The 15,582-nt window shown below is 44.6% G+C and overlaps 1 protein-coding gene across 11 annotated transcripts in view; it reads left to right on the forward strand.

Moving 5' to 3' along the window:
- Positions 1 to 15,582, forward strand: part of KIF16B (kinesin family member 16B) — a 257,261-nt gene that overhangs the window by 37,705 nt on the left and 203,974 nt on the right. For all 11 annotated transcript variants that reach the window (XM_072943787.1, XM_072943791.1, XM_072943788.1 and 8 more), the window contains exons 4-10: positions 606 to 722; positions 2,722 to 2,819; positions 3,527 to 3,636; positions 6,253 to 6,395; positions 7,999 to 8,167; positions 8,342 to 8,473; positions 9,644 to 9,819. In XM_072943787.1, coding sequence (XP_072799888.1) covers positions 606 to 722; positions 2,722 to 2,819; positions 3,527 to 3,636; positions 6,253 to 6,395; positions 7,999 to 8,167; positions 8,342 to 8,473; positions 9,644 to 9,819 — 945 coding nt within the window. The remainder of the gene's footprint in view (positions 1 to 605; positions 723 to 2,721; positions 2,820 to 3,526; positions 3,637 to 6,252; positions 6,396 to 7,998; positions 8,168 to 8,341; positions 8,474 to 9,643; positions 9,820 to 15,582) is intronic.

Here is a 15,582-nt window from a genome sequence, read left to right on the forward strand (position 1 = left end):
GGCAAGTGTCCAAATAGGAAGAAGCACCTGCACTCTGACCGGAGGGGCCCAGGCATCCAGCCTCGTCCGCACTCACCCATCACTCAGCTCTGCAGGGGCCTCCTGAGCCTATTTCGATGAGTAGCCGGACTCTTCAAACGATGCCATTGATTTGGCACGGTTTGAGCTGTACCTTCTGGTTGTCGTGACTTTCAGGTTTTGAATATTTAGTTTCTAGAAGCTCTGATACAGTGAATCACTTTATAAGTTTATTTAACTCTGAAATGGTAAATCATCAGGCTTTAAAATCATCTTTGCTTCTACACATAATTGTCATTTTGCCTTGTTTACATGTTTATAGTTCAGGAATTTTCTGTTAACTTAAGTGGGGAAAAAGGATGGGGTTGCTTTTTGCTTCCTTAAAAAGTTTCCTTTTGATTAAAAACTGGAGTGCACATGTATTCTGTTGTTAACGGCTCTGCAGTGATTTATTTATAGGGTGTAATCCTGAGATGAAAGTAGCATTCAGGAATGCTTTTTTTTTTTATTAAAATGGCTTTTATGAAAATCCATGGTAATTGTCATTGTATCTTTTGTGTTTTTTTCTTTTTTCTTTTTGCATTCAGGTTTTCAAAACCCTCGGTACAGATGTCGTGAAGTCTGCGTTTGAAGGTTATAACGCCTGTGTCTTTGCATACGGACAAACTGGATCAGGGAAGTCGTACACCATGATGGGAGATTCTGTACGTGGTTTGCACTGTGTAGGGAGGGAGTTTCTAGTTCTCTCTCTTTGGGCTGATAAAAATGACCCCTTTCATCACGTGGTCTGTACTGACTTGCTTTTCATGTTCTGATCATTCTTTAGCAGTAAGATAAAACTCAGTAGTAAGTTGGACTAAATTTCCTTTGAGATATTTTAAACTAGAAAGAGTTTTAAGTTTTATAAGCATGAATAATGGATGCGAGTCTCAGTTCATCTTCCATTTTTAAAGGCTTTATAATCTTATCAAAAAAGTATGCTGGGCCCACAAGTAATTTATTCTTCTTTCCTGCCAACCCAACAGTTTGAATAAAATTACTGAACTCTGTTCTTTTTAAAATTATTCAAAACACTTTTTCACAAGAAAAATGTAAAAAAAAATCTCTTTGGTGGAAAGACGCTACGTACATCCTGCAAATACATAAAAAGTGTAAGAATTACACAGGTTATACAGAGCGCACCTACACGTTATAAACATCGGGTGCAGAGTTTGGCGGGTGGGCTGTATAAAGTAACGACTTTAAAGGTACACTTGCCCCCACATACGGCTGAGGGAAAACTAGACATCGTTGTAGGGCCTTATCCCGTTCTGTGTTTCCTCAGGTCTGCATAGTGCTTGTGTGTTTTACTTTTCTGATGTCGTGGTGACACTGTCCGCTGATGCTCAGAGCGGTGGCCTGCTCTGGAAGTGGGGGTTCGAGGGGAGGGTCCCAGGGCTTCCTGCTGCGGGCTCAGTGGTGCCTTGCACGCTAGCGCTCGGTGGTTGCTGGAAGCTGTCGTGCGTTAAAGCAGGGCCAGTCTTTCCAGATGCAGGCCCTTCAGTGCGTGGGTCCTGGCGTCTTAAATCCAGGCTTGCCCTTTCCAAGAGGAGGAGCTCAAAGCTGTGCTGCGAACCCTCGGTGCTGGAGAGTAGGGACGGATTTAAGGGAAGAACAGACAGTTTTAAGAGTTTTACATTTCCTCTTAGGGATACTGCTCTCTTCCTACTTTTCCACTGTGCCTTCGGGAAAAACGCCTTCTCTAAAAATGAAGTTTGCATGTTGACTCCCTCTTAGCTGTTTTATGGAAGTTCCACATCTATAAAGCACTCATAAATTACAGCTGTTTTTCTCTGACCTTATGGTTGAGGACTGTTTGGGTATTTTTATTTTGTTTTTTAAAGTAAGAACAAAATATATGATGAAAGGTATAATTTTTCTTGACAAGCATTGGTGCTGAGTTAATGGTATAAAGGAAAAAAAATTCCTAAACCTGGGCTGATATTTAAAAAAAACTTTTTGGGTGGGAGATCGGGTGAAGGGAGGGAGGGACTTCAGAAGACATCACGGAAGCCCTAAAGTTTCGGCCTCTAACAGGAACATTTTCCTCGTCTTTAGCCCTGTTCTGAAGTTCACAAGCTTGTCGGTGCTGGCGAAAGTGTGCATATTACTGGTGCTGCCCACGCTGCCTGAGTGACACAGGGTGTCAGAACGGTCCTGTCAGGGAGGCCAGTGCAGGCGTTCGTGCATCAAAGCAGGGATACACTGCATCTTTTAATGTGGTCATCACCTAAATTTTAAGACAATTCTTAGCTACTTTGAGGACTTACTAAGATTACATTAATGTTTCTTCTCTGCTGAGTGTGTATTTCAACTTTTTTTTTTGTCCTCTGACCAGATTAGATTTGTAACATGGGTTTTACAGCAGTAGATTGTCTTGTTTGAAAACTAGAGAATAAGTCCCTTTGTGTCTGCAAGCCACGATTTGGCCGATTAACAGCTGGTGATTGCCTATAATAGCCGTGGTCCCAGCATGTAGAAACTAGAAAGCTCAGTCCTCTCATTCCGAGAATAGGAAGCAGTCCTGGCTGGGTGGGTGGTGTGCCTGGGGCCCTGGGGTGGGCCTGCGGGCCCCTGGAATCTGAGTCCACTCCAGCAAATTCCAAAGGCAGTCATGGATTGCTTTTACTTCAAGTGACAGCTGAGACGTTCCTCCCACTGCAGGGCGATTCTGGCTTAATACCCCGGATCTGCGAAGGACTTTTCAGTCGGATAAATGAAACCACCAGATGGGATGAAGCGTCTTTCCGAACCGAAGTCAGGTAGAGTCTGGTGTGGCCTGAGTCACTGAGTGTGAGCTTGATTCGGGGCACAAGGAATGGATAAGGGCTTTGGATTCCTGAAAGGAGAGTCTGCCTCCTTCCCCTCCTGTACTGTGAGAGTTGGCAATAAAGCTCAAAGCACATATGTCTTCAGTGACTTTCTCGGGTACCATTTGGATTAGGGTTTGGGAGGCTGGTAGAGGTCATGCATGCAGTTCGGTCAGAAACGCATGTCAGATGCTCACCTCAAATGGAGGAAGTATTTGGCCTTTCAGTGTCTACCTCCTTGCCTTATTCTTCAGTTGAATAAGACTTGTGTGATTCTTTTTGTTGGTAGGATCACTGTAAATCTAATCTTTAAGTCAGTCTGGGTGGTGGAGGCTTTTTTGTCCTCCTTAAACTTAAACCTGTGTGAGGAGACAGTGGTCTGGGGGCAGACGTAGCAATCAAGTGTCCTCCTTGCTGCCTGACCTCTCGTGGCTGTGTGGCCTTGGACAAGGTATTTAAATCACCCTCAGCCTCTATTGCCTCCCCTGTAAAATGGAGAGAATACTGGTACCTGCCTCTGGGCTGGTGTAGTGAAATACTGCAGGTAAAGTGCGCCCCCGGCAGCTGGTCACCACCCACACGTGGATGTGGCTGGTGCTGTCGTTGCTATTAATGTCTGAAGTCACTTTACTGAATTCAACTCTATTTGGCCCTTTTAGCTACTTAGAAATTTATAATGAACGTGTGAGAGATCTACTTCGCCGGAAGTCATCCAAAACCTTCAATTTACGAGTCCGGGAGCATCCAAAAGAGGGACCTTATGTTGAGGGTAAGAGTGAACAGAGTGAATTTTCACAGCCCTATTCTTCTTGGGAATTTTTGTAAAAATTAGAGTTTCAGAGAAAAAAAAATCTAGGCTAATGGTGAGATTTAAAAAAAAATTACTTTTGGACTTTTTATTCTAGTAAAAATGACGTGTTCTGTCACTACCCGCTGTTCATTTAATGCATTTGTACTTCACTGGGCATCTGCTGACTTTGTGGGGCTTGCCAGTAGATGTCCTCTGGCTTTGAGAACTCGAGAAACTTGTTTTCCAAAGTTCTCAGGCAAGATAAGCAACCTAACCTGTCTCTTTCAATGGCCGTGCGTGATAGCGGTGTATTTTTACTGACCTTCGTGGTACCATGTGCCTATAGGGAGAATCTGAGAGCTCTCACCTTTGAGAAGAGGGTTTGCAGTTTCCTGTGCCGTGCTTGGCCTTCGTGCTGTGGTTCACGGCCTGCGTCACAGTCCGTTGTGAGGGGTGTCCCAAGGGGTAATGGGCCTTGCTAATTATCTTAACAGTGGGCTGGATTGAAGGCTGTCCTTAGAATAGTCAGCTCTCCACACCTCCGCTGTGCGCGGCAGGGGAGCAGCGGCCGGCCGGCCGGCGGCCTGTGGGCTGTCCTGTGGCTGTGGTCCTTCCTGTGTGGCTCGCTGGAGGCCAGGCTGAAGGCTCGTCATGGGTTTGAAGGTGTTCCTGTTTCCGTTGCCTTTTTGACCTGGAGATACCAGGTGCACTGACAGGATGCCATCTGCATGATAGTAAATGTTTAATTGAACTTTTGCCTGTTCTGCCCAACGTGAGGTGTGGAGCTATGTATTTGTTTTGTGGAGTGTGGGATAACTATTATTGTTAATAGTTTTAGCCTAACTGTGCCTTCGTGTTTCCCCTTTAATTGTCTTATCAGATGTTACCACATGGTATAAAGCCGGCTTGTGAAGAGACAGAATAATCAAAGAGGGTGAAACATCCAGAATCTGATGGAGATACTTACTGGGGATTTAGTTTCTAACAGATCTGCTGTTGAAACATCAGGGGAATATGGGTTATTAACCTGTCTGGGAGGGAAAACAAGAAAATAGGTACCAGAGCTCAGTTTTTATGCTAAAGCAAATGGCAAATGGGTCAAAGATTTAAATGTAAAAAGTGACATAATGACTGTGAGAAACTCTGAGTTACTTTTTTCTAGAAATGGAGAAAGGAAAGTTTAAAAAATTTTTTACTTAAAATCCAGTAACCATGAAATGAAAGTGTTAACTTTGAAATGGTAAAACAAAACAAAACAAAAAGCCAACTTTATACTTGGCAGAAACACCATAAGCAAAGTAAAACCACAACTTACAAAGTGAAGAAAGTATTTTCAGTGCAAGTTTCAGACAAAGGACTAGTTTCCCTAATATATAAAGAGCACATATAAATTAGTAAGGACAGCTGCAGCACCAAGGAGAAGAATGAACAAAGAGTGCGACTAGACTGTCCGCAAAAATGGAAACACTGATGGTTTTTAAATGGAGGAAAGAATGCTCAGCCTCACTCATAATCAGAGAAAAGGAAAATAAAAATTCTTTGAGATAACATCTGTTCCCTGTCCCCAGCTGATGTGGGGAAACCTAACGAAACAGGTTGGGAGATGGGCAGTCTTAGGCTTTGCTGTTGCTGGGTGTGACTTGCCTTCCATGGAGAACAGCTGTGCAGTTGCATCAGAATTTCTAATGTGCTTTGATCTAGCAATTCCACCCCTCAAGAATTTATTCTGCAGAAATTGTCACACGTTGGTAAAGACCTACGTGCAAGATTACTCGTAGCAGCGTTATTTGTATTGGAAACAAAATCTAAACAACCTCTACAGTCTTAATAGGAGACTGTTAAGTTGGAACATGTGTATGGTCGAGTGCTCTGCAGCCACAAAAATGAATGAATCACCTTAACTGATATAGAATGTTCTTCAGTGTACCACTACACAGAAAAGAGCAGGATGTGAAACAGCGTGTGTGGTAGGCTGCCACGTGTGAAAGGGGAGAAGGAGCTGGTTTTATATATGTGTAACTGCCTGTATACGTATGGTTATTTCTGGAAGGGTCTGGAGAAACTCATAACCTTGGGTTGCCTGACAGAAAGGGGGGGGGGTCGGTTATTGGGTGGGGGAGGGGGAGACCCTTTACACAGAATACTTTTTGTAGCCTTTGGCTTTAGAACCATATGAATGTTTCTGAAAAGATGAATAAAAAGTGTCTGAAAAGGATTTAAAAAGGATGCTGTAGGGTTTTGCGTGGAAGTAGTGTGCGCATTTCTCTGGCTGTGGCTGACGGTAGCGATGCTGGCGATGGTAGCTCTCAGTTAGGTTATCCTAAATGCCACAGGTGATGGGTACGCAGTGTCAGGTGGGGTGACAGAGGCCCAGTGAGGTTAAGTGACCTGTTCATAACCAGGTAAGTGTTCTCGGAAGCCGCAGAGCTGGGGCGGGACCCGAGGCAGCCCAGCTCCCGAGGCTAGTTATCAGCCACCACCCTGTCGGAACAAGTCAGCAGGTTTGCACCGCTGCGCATTAGTTTGTAGAGGTGCATTTCCTTTCCCATGGACGATATATTGGGTAGGTTTCCTCACACCCTCTTGATTTTTCAGATTTGTCCAAACACTTGGTGCAGAATTACGGTGACGTCGAAGAGCTCATGGACGCAGGCAACATCAACCGGACCACCGCCGCCACCGGGATGAACGACGTCAGCAGCCGGTCTCATGCCATCTTCACCATCAAGTTCACACAGGTGAGGGCGGCTGCAGGGCCTGCTGGCTCCAGCCTGAGAGCTTCACCTGCCGCTGAGGACCGACCTTGCTGAGCGGGAGCCGCGGCAGAGGTGGCCAGCTGCCCTGGTCTTGTAGTTAGGGTTGAACGTGTGCTGGGTGCTAAGTTCTCCCTGGGTACAGTCCCACTCATTTGAGGTGTCCTGATGTGCGCCCTTAAGAAGTACTCAGCAGGCTTCTGCCCTGTTCTTGACATGAAAAAATAAAAAAAGAAAACTTGCTTTGTGCTTAATTAAGCCAAAGTTTTCCTTGTTGCAAGCTCTGTGGGAGATGATGGATTGCGGGTCAGGCCAGCTGGAGGCCCCGATGAGTAACTCATTGTGGCGCATTATTGCTCTGTGGGACTCATCCCACAATGCTGATTACAATTATTAGAATGATATTAAAGGACAAGGGACATTTTTAAGTACTAATGTTAAGAAGTTCCAATCAGGAGGCAGAGAGTGTTTTGAGCATGCGTGGGAATGACTCGGCGTAAGTATGTGGTGGAACTGATGAGCGTGAAGACGTAGGGTCCTCCCAGAGCTGGAGCACATGGTGGGGTTTGGGTAAGTCCTGGCCTGTCTTAACCATTGAGCACGTTGGAGAGAGAAACATAACATAACCTTTCATTAACGAGGGGGACCAGAGAGCAGAGAAAATGAAAACGTTCTCTGGGGTCAGCTGGAACAACTCTCGGTGCATTCTTCACAAGTTTGCCTTTCGTTAGACATTGTCTTTTGATTCACTGTCGTTGCCTGGTTTTCTCCTGCTTTCTGGTAAATGTGGATTAGAATGTGGCCACCCCTGTATCTAAGGGGCTTATGTTTCAATCAAAATATAGTAATTTCTTTTTGGCATTTTGGTTTAGCCTGTAAAGCATAGGTTAAAAATCTTTAGGAATGTAAAGTTTTGTTAGAATCCAGAACCAAAGAATATAATACTTAAGATTTTCACTGTTTTGTAAGGGGAAGGTGTAGCTCAAGCGGTAGAGTGCATTCTTAGCATGCACGAGGTCCTGGGTTCAATCCCCGGCACCTCTTCTAAAAATACATAAGTAAACCTAATTACCTCCCCTAGCCAAAAAAAAGAAAAAAGATTTTCACTATTTTGTAATTGTGAAATAAATTGAATTTTAACATCAAATAATGGTTGAATGATCTTTCACATAATTGTCTATATTTGTCATGTTTTGGAAAGCCGTTGTGCCTGTAATATTGAAGATTTTTAGATGAGAACAAAAGCAGTCATTTGTTTACTTGTATTTTTCTTTGTTGAGTGCCCCCCTCAGGGCCTTAGTCTCTTGAACTGTCACCGTTGGACTCAGCCCTTTTTGAGAATGACCACGTGATTTGAGTCACGGAAAACAGAGTTCTTCAGAAACTTTAAGAGTCACATCTTGTAGATTCCTACTGTATTCAGTTTAGTTTCTGTAATCAGTAAGAAGGCTAATGAAACAACGAAATTAAAAAAAAAAAAACTCCCCCGAGAGATGAGTGTGAGGCGTGGAAAACAATTGGAATTTACACTATAAACAGCGCCAGCGGTCTTCATACTTTGCGGTTTTGCTTCTGTGTTTCACCCCAGGCGAAGTTTGACTCTGAAATGCCGTGCGAGACCGTCAGTAAGATCCACTTAGTGGACCTCGCGGGAAGCGAGCGCGCGGATGCCACGGGGGCCACTGGGGTCCGCCTCAAGGAGGGGGGGAACATCAACAAGTCCCTCGTGACCCTGGGGAACGTCATCTCTGCCTTAGGTGGGTTCGGGGCGACTCCCGCCTCCGCTCATTCTGGTGCTGCTGTGTTAGTACGGAGCACTGAAACGTTTCATGTTTGTGTTACAAATCTGGTTTTTTGAAGCCAAATTAGGGGAAAAAAAGACTTAAATAATTGTCTTTAATTTTTCCCCCCTTTTTTCTTTCCCCCTCCAGCTGATATATCTCAGGATGCATCAAACCCTTTTGTAAAGAAGAAACAAGTTTTTGTGCCTTACAGGGATTCTGTTTTGACTTGGTTGTTAAAAGACAGCCTTGGAGGAAACTCTAAAACCATCATGATTGCGAGTAAGAGTCTTAAGTTTTTTTTCCCTCAGTGTATAGTGTTTTCTGTGAATTAGCTGTAAATATTGAAGTTTCAAGTGTCTCATTAGGAAATAGCACCTTTTTTATTAAAAAAGTAGTTTTTCTATTTTGAAGACAATCACTTACTGTGATCCAGCGACAGCACTGTGTTAACTCGTTCCCCCCATCTTAGGCACACACGCTGCCACGTTCCCGGTTTTGCGAGCTGGGATACTCGCAGGGTGATGTCAGCTTTTCTTCGCTTAAAGGTCAGGTTAGAAACTTCTACTCTGCTTCTCGTGGGCGAAGGTCACTGTAGGGACATTAAGTCAAAGTAAACCAACTTTGTTTTTCTATTCTAAAGCAGTAAATGTGGAATTTAAGAATTGAGAGGGGGAAAAAAAAACCAGTGAATACAGCAAAGAACCATGACAGTAACATTTTACTTCTCTGTTTTCATTAATTAACTGGAAGAAGCAGAGGAGAGAAAAAAAGTGTGCAAAGGGCAGATAACTGTCGAGGAGAACTCAGAAGCTCTCTCCCTCCTAACTCCACTCCCCGTGGCCCCCTCCCCCCGTTTCCACGCCACCCCACCCACTAAGCCTCCTGGGAACTGGAGGCAGAGGGTCTGCCCCAGGGTGTGCACCCCAGACGATGCAGCAGTGGGGTCAGTTAAGCCCCACAGTTTGTCGTGGGGGTGGGTGGGGTGGGGCTGCGATTAGCCAGAAGCTTTAGGCAGAAAAGAACGAGCTGATTTACTGACTCTTTCCAAAAATTTACACGCTCTGGACTTTTACAGATGGTAGGTTTTGCCTGAATTTTTAAAAGCATTTTAATTTCTACTTCATATTGAGAAGGGTAAAGAGTCTTGAAACCCTCCTCTTATACTTTCAACAGAGGAAACTCCCTAAACTGCAGCGGAGTGTCTCATCTCATTTTAGATTTAGTTAGATGGCTGATTCTAAACTTACGACGTGCGAAATGGCATTTAATTTGGTACAATGAGTGCCCTTCCAAGGGTCTGAGATCATTTTTAATATTCATGACCGTGGCAATGAATATTTAGTCTCTCCAATGACCCGGGGTTAATCTGACTTTTAAATTATAAACCGAATTTGTGTTAAAATGAGACGGAGTGCTGGGTAAATTGTTTTCTGAATTCATGCTTCACAGCCATTTCACCCGCTGATGTCAATTACGGGGAGACCCTCAGCACCCTCCGCTATGCAAACAGAGCCAAAAACATCATCAACAAGCCCACCGTCAACGAGGACCCCAACGTCAGGCTCATCCGGGAGCTGCGAGCGGAAATCGCCAGGCTGAAGACGCTGCTTGCTCAGGGCAGTCAGGTCGGTTCCTCTGAGATCCGTGGGTCGCCTTCTCTGAGTAATGGCGTCTCTTTCTAGATCCGCCTGAGACACTTGTCTCACCCATTGTGTTGACTTGAGTAAATAAGTGCTCAGAAAAGCTGTGGAGACGTGAGCCGGGCTGTCCTGCACATCGTCCTCCTGTCGGCCTTTGCGTCCTTGTGTGCTCCGTGTGTAAGATTTTGTCCCCTAGACCTGAAATGACTGACTACCTAATGGTTATCAATTATGGATGGAAATTTAGCCTGCAATAGGAGTAGTAGCATAATGTCCATTAGTGGAAGGAAATTGAGGTGCTTGGAGTAACATTTAAAATTCTACCCATGCATTTTATGACTTAAAAACTGTATTTTAGCAGACTGAAAGACCCATTTGAACAGCTTTCTGAATCTTGCGTCGCCCACTGTGGAAGCGGTGATGCTGACACAGTGACAGGTGTGACGTGCCTGCGGCCTGGCTGAGACGATGTCTGGGCTCCTGCCTGGTTGTTGAAGCAGCCTCGCTTCAGGGTCTTTCTGTGTTTAGTGAAGGAGCCTTGTCCTTTCGTATTTTTCACGGTAAACCTCCGTGTAATCTGCACCGCGGGCAGACAGAGCCACGTTCTGTGATCGTGGTGTGCCAGGCTCTGATAGGGTCACTTGTGAAAGAAAATCAGGGGTAGCTTTTGAAAATGTTCAAGTTAAATGGGAGTTAGAAATAAACAAAGATACATTTCTTCCCACTCCCCTAGCCCAGGAATGGATATCTGAAGTCTTATTAAAAAAAATACTTTTCTTTAAATGCAAAGTGCTCCCTTTAGAGCAGTTTTCCATCCAGGAACATGTGGCCCTCGAAGCCCTCGACATCCCATTAGTGGTCTGACCTGTGAGAGCATCGACAGGCTGGACACCTGGGTTTCCTCTGCCCTGGAACACCTGACAGCCCTTCCCTGTGAGCTGGCTGACCACGGTGGGGTAGGAATCGCTCCGTATGTAGAAATACCTCCACGTACGTTTTCCTCTTTGATGCGGAGCCTTCCCGCGTGCGAAAGGAAGCTGTCGGTGCGCACGGTCCAGCTGTGTGTGGTGCTGGCAGGCTCACAGCACTTCTGGCACGAACTGCAGTGCTCATTTCCACTAGAACACCTTGCTACTGGGATCTTTTTCCAAAGTTTTTAAAACATTTACCTGAAGTAGGACGACTTGATGGGCTCACCCAAACTGCCACAGGGAAAGGAGAGTGTCTGGAAAATTCTTAAATTTCTTGTACTTAACATGTTACTAAGTCATGAAAATGAAGGAAAAGAAAGATCAACCTTTTAAAACTAAACTAAGGAAATCCTAGAAAGGAGCCTATCACGTGGATGGAAAACCTTTATTAAAACTTTGACAAATTCTGTCTGAGGAATGTCTTCAGAGGTGCCAGTTGCCTTATATTTTGCAACATTTTGTCTTGGTTCTTTTGTGGCCAAAAGCCCACCACGGTAATTGAAGGATTATTTTTACTGTAGTTTGTGGGGGGCAGTGAGGACGGAAAAGATAGCTGTCTATTTTAGGATGCAGTAAAGATTATGTTCTTTGATAAACTTAATACATTACAGTAAAAACAAGAGTCCAATTTAAAATAATTTATCACTCTGAAGCTATAAATTACTGTGAGACAATACAGGCTTATCCGACATTAATTAAATTTGTGCTGCTCCAAATAAGCAGGTGTGCTTACGTGTCCATTAAAAGTTCCTCTGTACATTTTCCTGATGACGTGGCTGTATTCCCACGGTGTTCTATCCCAAATGCTGCTGTGGTTCGCTGAATATATTACTCACATCAGTCCTGCTTCTGGGTTATTTAAGTACAGCCAGATAAAAACTCCTGCTTCTGATAATTTTATGTACTTGCCACTGCAAAGTGCCATGTGTATCAGAATTTCAGAAGCACCGTTAAAGCAAAAGATTCTGACGTGTTCTTGCTTCTCCTGGTACATAGATACACAGATATATTTATGTGGTGGTTTATACATACATGCATATGTGAGCTTTTTATTGAAGAATTATACATATTGTAAATATGTGAATCAGTGAATTTTCACAAGCTGAATTCACCCATCGAACCTGCATTCCATCACGAAACAGAAGGTACCAGCACCCTAGCAACTCGTCTTCGTGGTCCTTTCCGGCTGCTGTTTGCCCTTCCCCTCAAGGGTAGCCAATATCCTGACTTCTCAAGGCATAGATTAGTTTTTAGTTTGGCCGGTTTTTGTCCTTTCTAAAATATAATCATGAAATATGTATTCGTTTGATCCTACTTTTACTCAACATTGTATTTGTAAGATGCATCCACAGTGGTCCAGGAAGTTGTAGATCCGTTTATCGTCATTTTGGGGGCTGTGTTGTGTTCCACGATGCAAGTGTGTCCCAGCTCATCTGCTCTGTTTCTGATGAGCTTTGGGGAGGTTCCTTTTCAGGGCTCTCAGTGCTGCTTGAACTTCCTTCTCTATGTCTTTTTGTGAATGTACAGGTGCATGTCTGCACGGTTTATACCCAAGAGTGGAGTTGGTGTGTCAGGGGGTGTACGTATGTTCAGTTTTAGTGGATACTGCCAAATAATTTAAGAAAGTTATACCGACTTACAGTCCACGATCAGGATATGAAGATGCCAGTTCTGGTTGCTGCAGGTCCTTGTCACTACGTGGTATTGCCTGTTTTTCATCATAACCATTCTGCTGGGTGCAGAGCGGTGTCGCAGGATGGGTTTAGTTTGTGCTTCTCAGATGATAAATGAAGTCGAGCACTTGGATCTCTTGTCTCTTCACGTGTTCTCTTTTGTTACATTTGAAGCATATTTTCAGACTTCTGCTTTGAATTTGGCAGAGGGAAAATGTCTGTTAACTCCTCTCTCTTGAATGTATCTGAAGGTAACAAGAAAATGAAACAATATAGAGATGAAATGAGCAAGGACAGCCCGGGCAGCAAAGAAGACTTCGAGGAAGAAAAGACGGAAGTAGGCAGGATTTCTCGTTTGTGTAACTGGAGTCACAGCTGAACTTTAAACAATAGCTGGAGAACAGAAATGTCATTACATGTGAACCTTTACGGTGGACACATCTCAGAGAGGGTCGCAAAAGAAAACTAGTTGATGTGTTTGTGAGACTTGGCAAAGACCCACCAGTTAATTCAAGGGGAAAGAAGGCGGGGCAGAAGCAGCGTTGCGTGAGCCTTAAAACAGCCCTTTGTCATGACGAAGAATGCGATTCATGATTAAGATCAAATGTGAAGTCAGTTTTCATGAAAGGAGAGAAAAAAAACAAGACAGCTGTAGGAAATTGCAGGAGACAGAGCCACACACACACCTGTCACAAGGAACTTCACCTCCTCTTTCCCGTGCCGTGCGCGCTCACGGGGACAGAAGTAAGTAAGGACCCAGCATACTTACATGATATAATGAAAATTTATTCTGATCGATACAAACCAGGAAAAAGATTGCTGACTCATGCTGCAAAAAACTGCTTTTCTTATTATGAAAAGGGCCTCTTAGAAAAATAAGATCACAACCGGACAGAAAAATGAACAACGCACATGAGTACAGTTTACAGAGAAGAGAGTTTGAAGTGGCTTCTGAACGTGTGGACGTGTGCTCAGCGCCACTTGCAGTGTGGTCAGTGAAGATCTGAAGGGTGGTGACGCGGGTCTGTGTGCGGATGTGGGTACAGAGAGAGGCATCAGCCTCTGAATTTCACTGCATGGACATTATACCCCAAAGTTCTTAAAAACGAGGAGAGGTCCTTTATACTCACCAGCTGTGCAAAGATGAAACCCTTGACTGCACAGTGAAGGGGCAGGGGTGGGAGGCGCGAGGTTGCTGCAGTTTTGATGGAGTGTTACTCCTGGTTCAACACAGGACTTTAATCTGAGTGTTATTTAATCCTGAACATTTTTCTTCTAGCCAGACAGCTTGCAAGGAATAATTTAATTGAAAATGGTTTAATTTTACCAAAGGTATCTTTTAAAGGATTTAGGTCGATCTTTTTTTACATGCGCTTCAAAATAGGAGCCTGCATGTATATGTTCTGTCAGTGACGATCTCCTGAACTGACGGTGCGGTAAGAATGTTTACGCTCTGATTGTAGATGCAAAATCCTAACAGCGGAGTCTAAGATTCACTGTGTTGTGAAGGGGTTACTGATGGTTTTGAGAATTGTCAACCATATAACAAACTGCAGTTGTAGCAACACCTGGCACCCACATTCTTCAGTGGGAGATGTTTGCTGGGTACCATCCTGGTGCAGGACGACATGCAGGGTGTGCAGTGATGTGTCGTGGTAATGAGTTAACAAAGCTTTCCCTTCACTAAAGGTGACTTGCCTTTACTAAAGGCTAACTTGCTGGCTTCCTTCTCAGTAAACTGAATAAAAGTGAGATGCCAGCTTGTAATCAGACAACATCTCTAGTGATAACCGTGACCCCTACCGGGTGAGCTTCGTCGGGATTAGGGTGGACAGTGTGTAAACGACGTGGCTCTGGGTCCCCCTGTTGTCGTGGTGCTTGGTGTCCTTGGCCCGCCCTGGAGGTCGTGCGTCTGTGTGTTAAACAGGAGAAGTCACCTCGTGTGGGGTGTTTGAATCTGGACCCCTCAAGGGGCCCAGAGACAGTCACCTGGGACTGCAGTGACGCCCTCGCCCTCCCGGCCACGGCTCTGTCCTCGGCCCAGCACACAGATGCCACGTGTGGCCCAGGTGGCCTCATTAGACTGAATGTTTAACTGAGCCTCAGGATCAACTCGTGGGTTCCATTCTTTTTAGTAGAAATTGAAGAGTAAATGATAGTGAAAAAATTACTGCAGCCTCTAGGGGAGGACACCTGGGCAAAAAAATCGTTCATAGAGCTGACTCGCAGATTCCCTCGTAGGAATTTGTTCTGTTGATGCAGCCACGCGTACTGCTGCCGGCAGCTGGTGTAAGATGGTAGCTTCGCAGGGAAGGCAGATGAGAAAGACCTGCGTGTCCGTTAATAGGAACACACTGCTGTAAATGGTAGGATATCTTTACAAGGGAATACTGAATAGCGGAACTGGAGTTGTTAAAAAGAATGAAGTGGACTTACTGGTACTAACTTTTCCCCAAGATAGATTGTTAAGTGAAAAAGGCACTATTTGGAATGGCAATCATGCTGTATGTTTAGAAAAGCGCCAAAAACATGCTTACATATGCCCAGAATAACTGCACACTTATGTAGCAATCTGGGTAGGAGAGGCTGCCCAGGGGATGGGGAGGGAGGGGGACACCCTTCCTTCTTTCTTTCTGGTGACATCTTTGGGGGCCCCATGTCCCTGCCTTTCAGGTTGTGAGTTACAAATGCAGCCAAAGTCCCTCTGCACCTCACCCGGCTGCGTTTGCATCTCTGGTCTCTGTCTTTGTCCCCCCGAGGCTGACCTGACATGACCAGTCTCATGTCAGTTGTCATACCTTTGCAACACGGATAAGGAAATGGACACCCAGGTGGTGGTATAACCATCCCATCCGCGGACTGCAGTCCAGCAGTGACGATAAAGGAGTTGCATTTGCAAGTGTCAGCATGGACGAATCTCAAAAGCCTGCAGTTGAGCCCGACTGAACGCTTCTTACTTTTTGAATTTGTACTTTGTGCATATTCAAAACAGACAAATCCTTTAGGATCTAGGGATTTAAACTGTGTTTGATTTTGGTAAAATGTCAGTATGTTACATGTTTGTCTTTTTCCTCCTCTTTGCTGATTTGTGTTGCAAATGTAGG

This window comes from Vicugna pacos, chromosome 19, assembly GCF_048564905.1.
Source record: "Vicugna pacos chromosome 19, VicPac4, whole genome shotgun sequence".
Taxonomy (NCBI): domain Eukaryota; kingdom Metazoa; phylum Chordata; class Mammalia; order Artiodactyla; family Camelidae; genus Vicugna; species Vicugna pacos.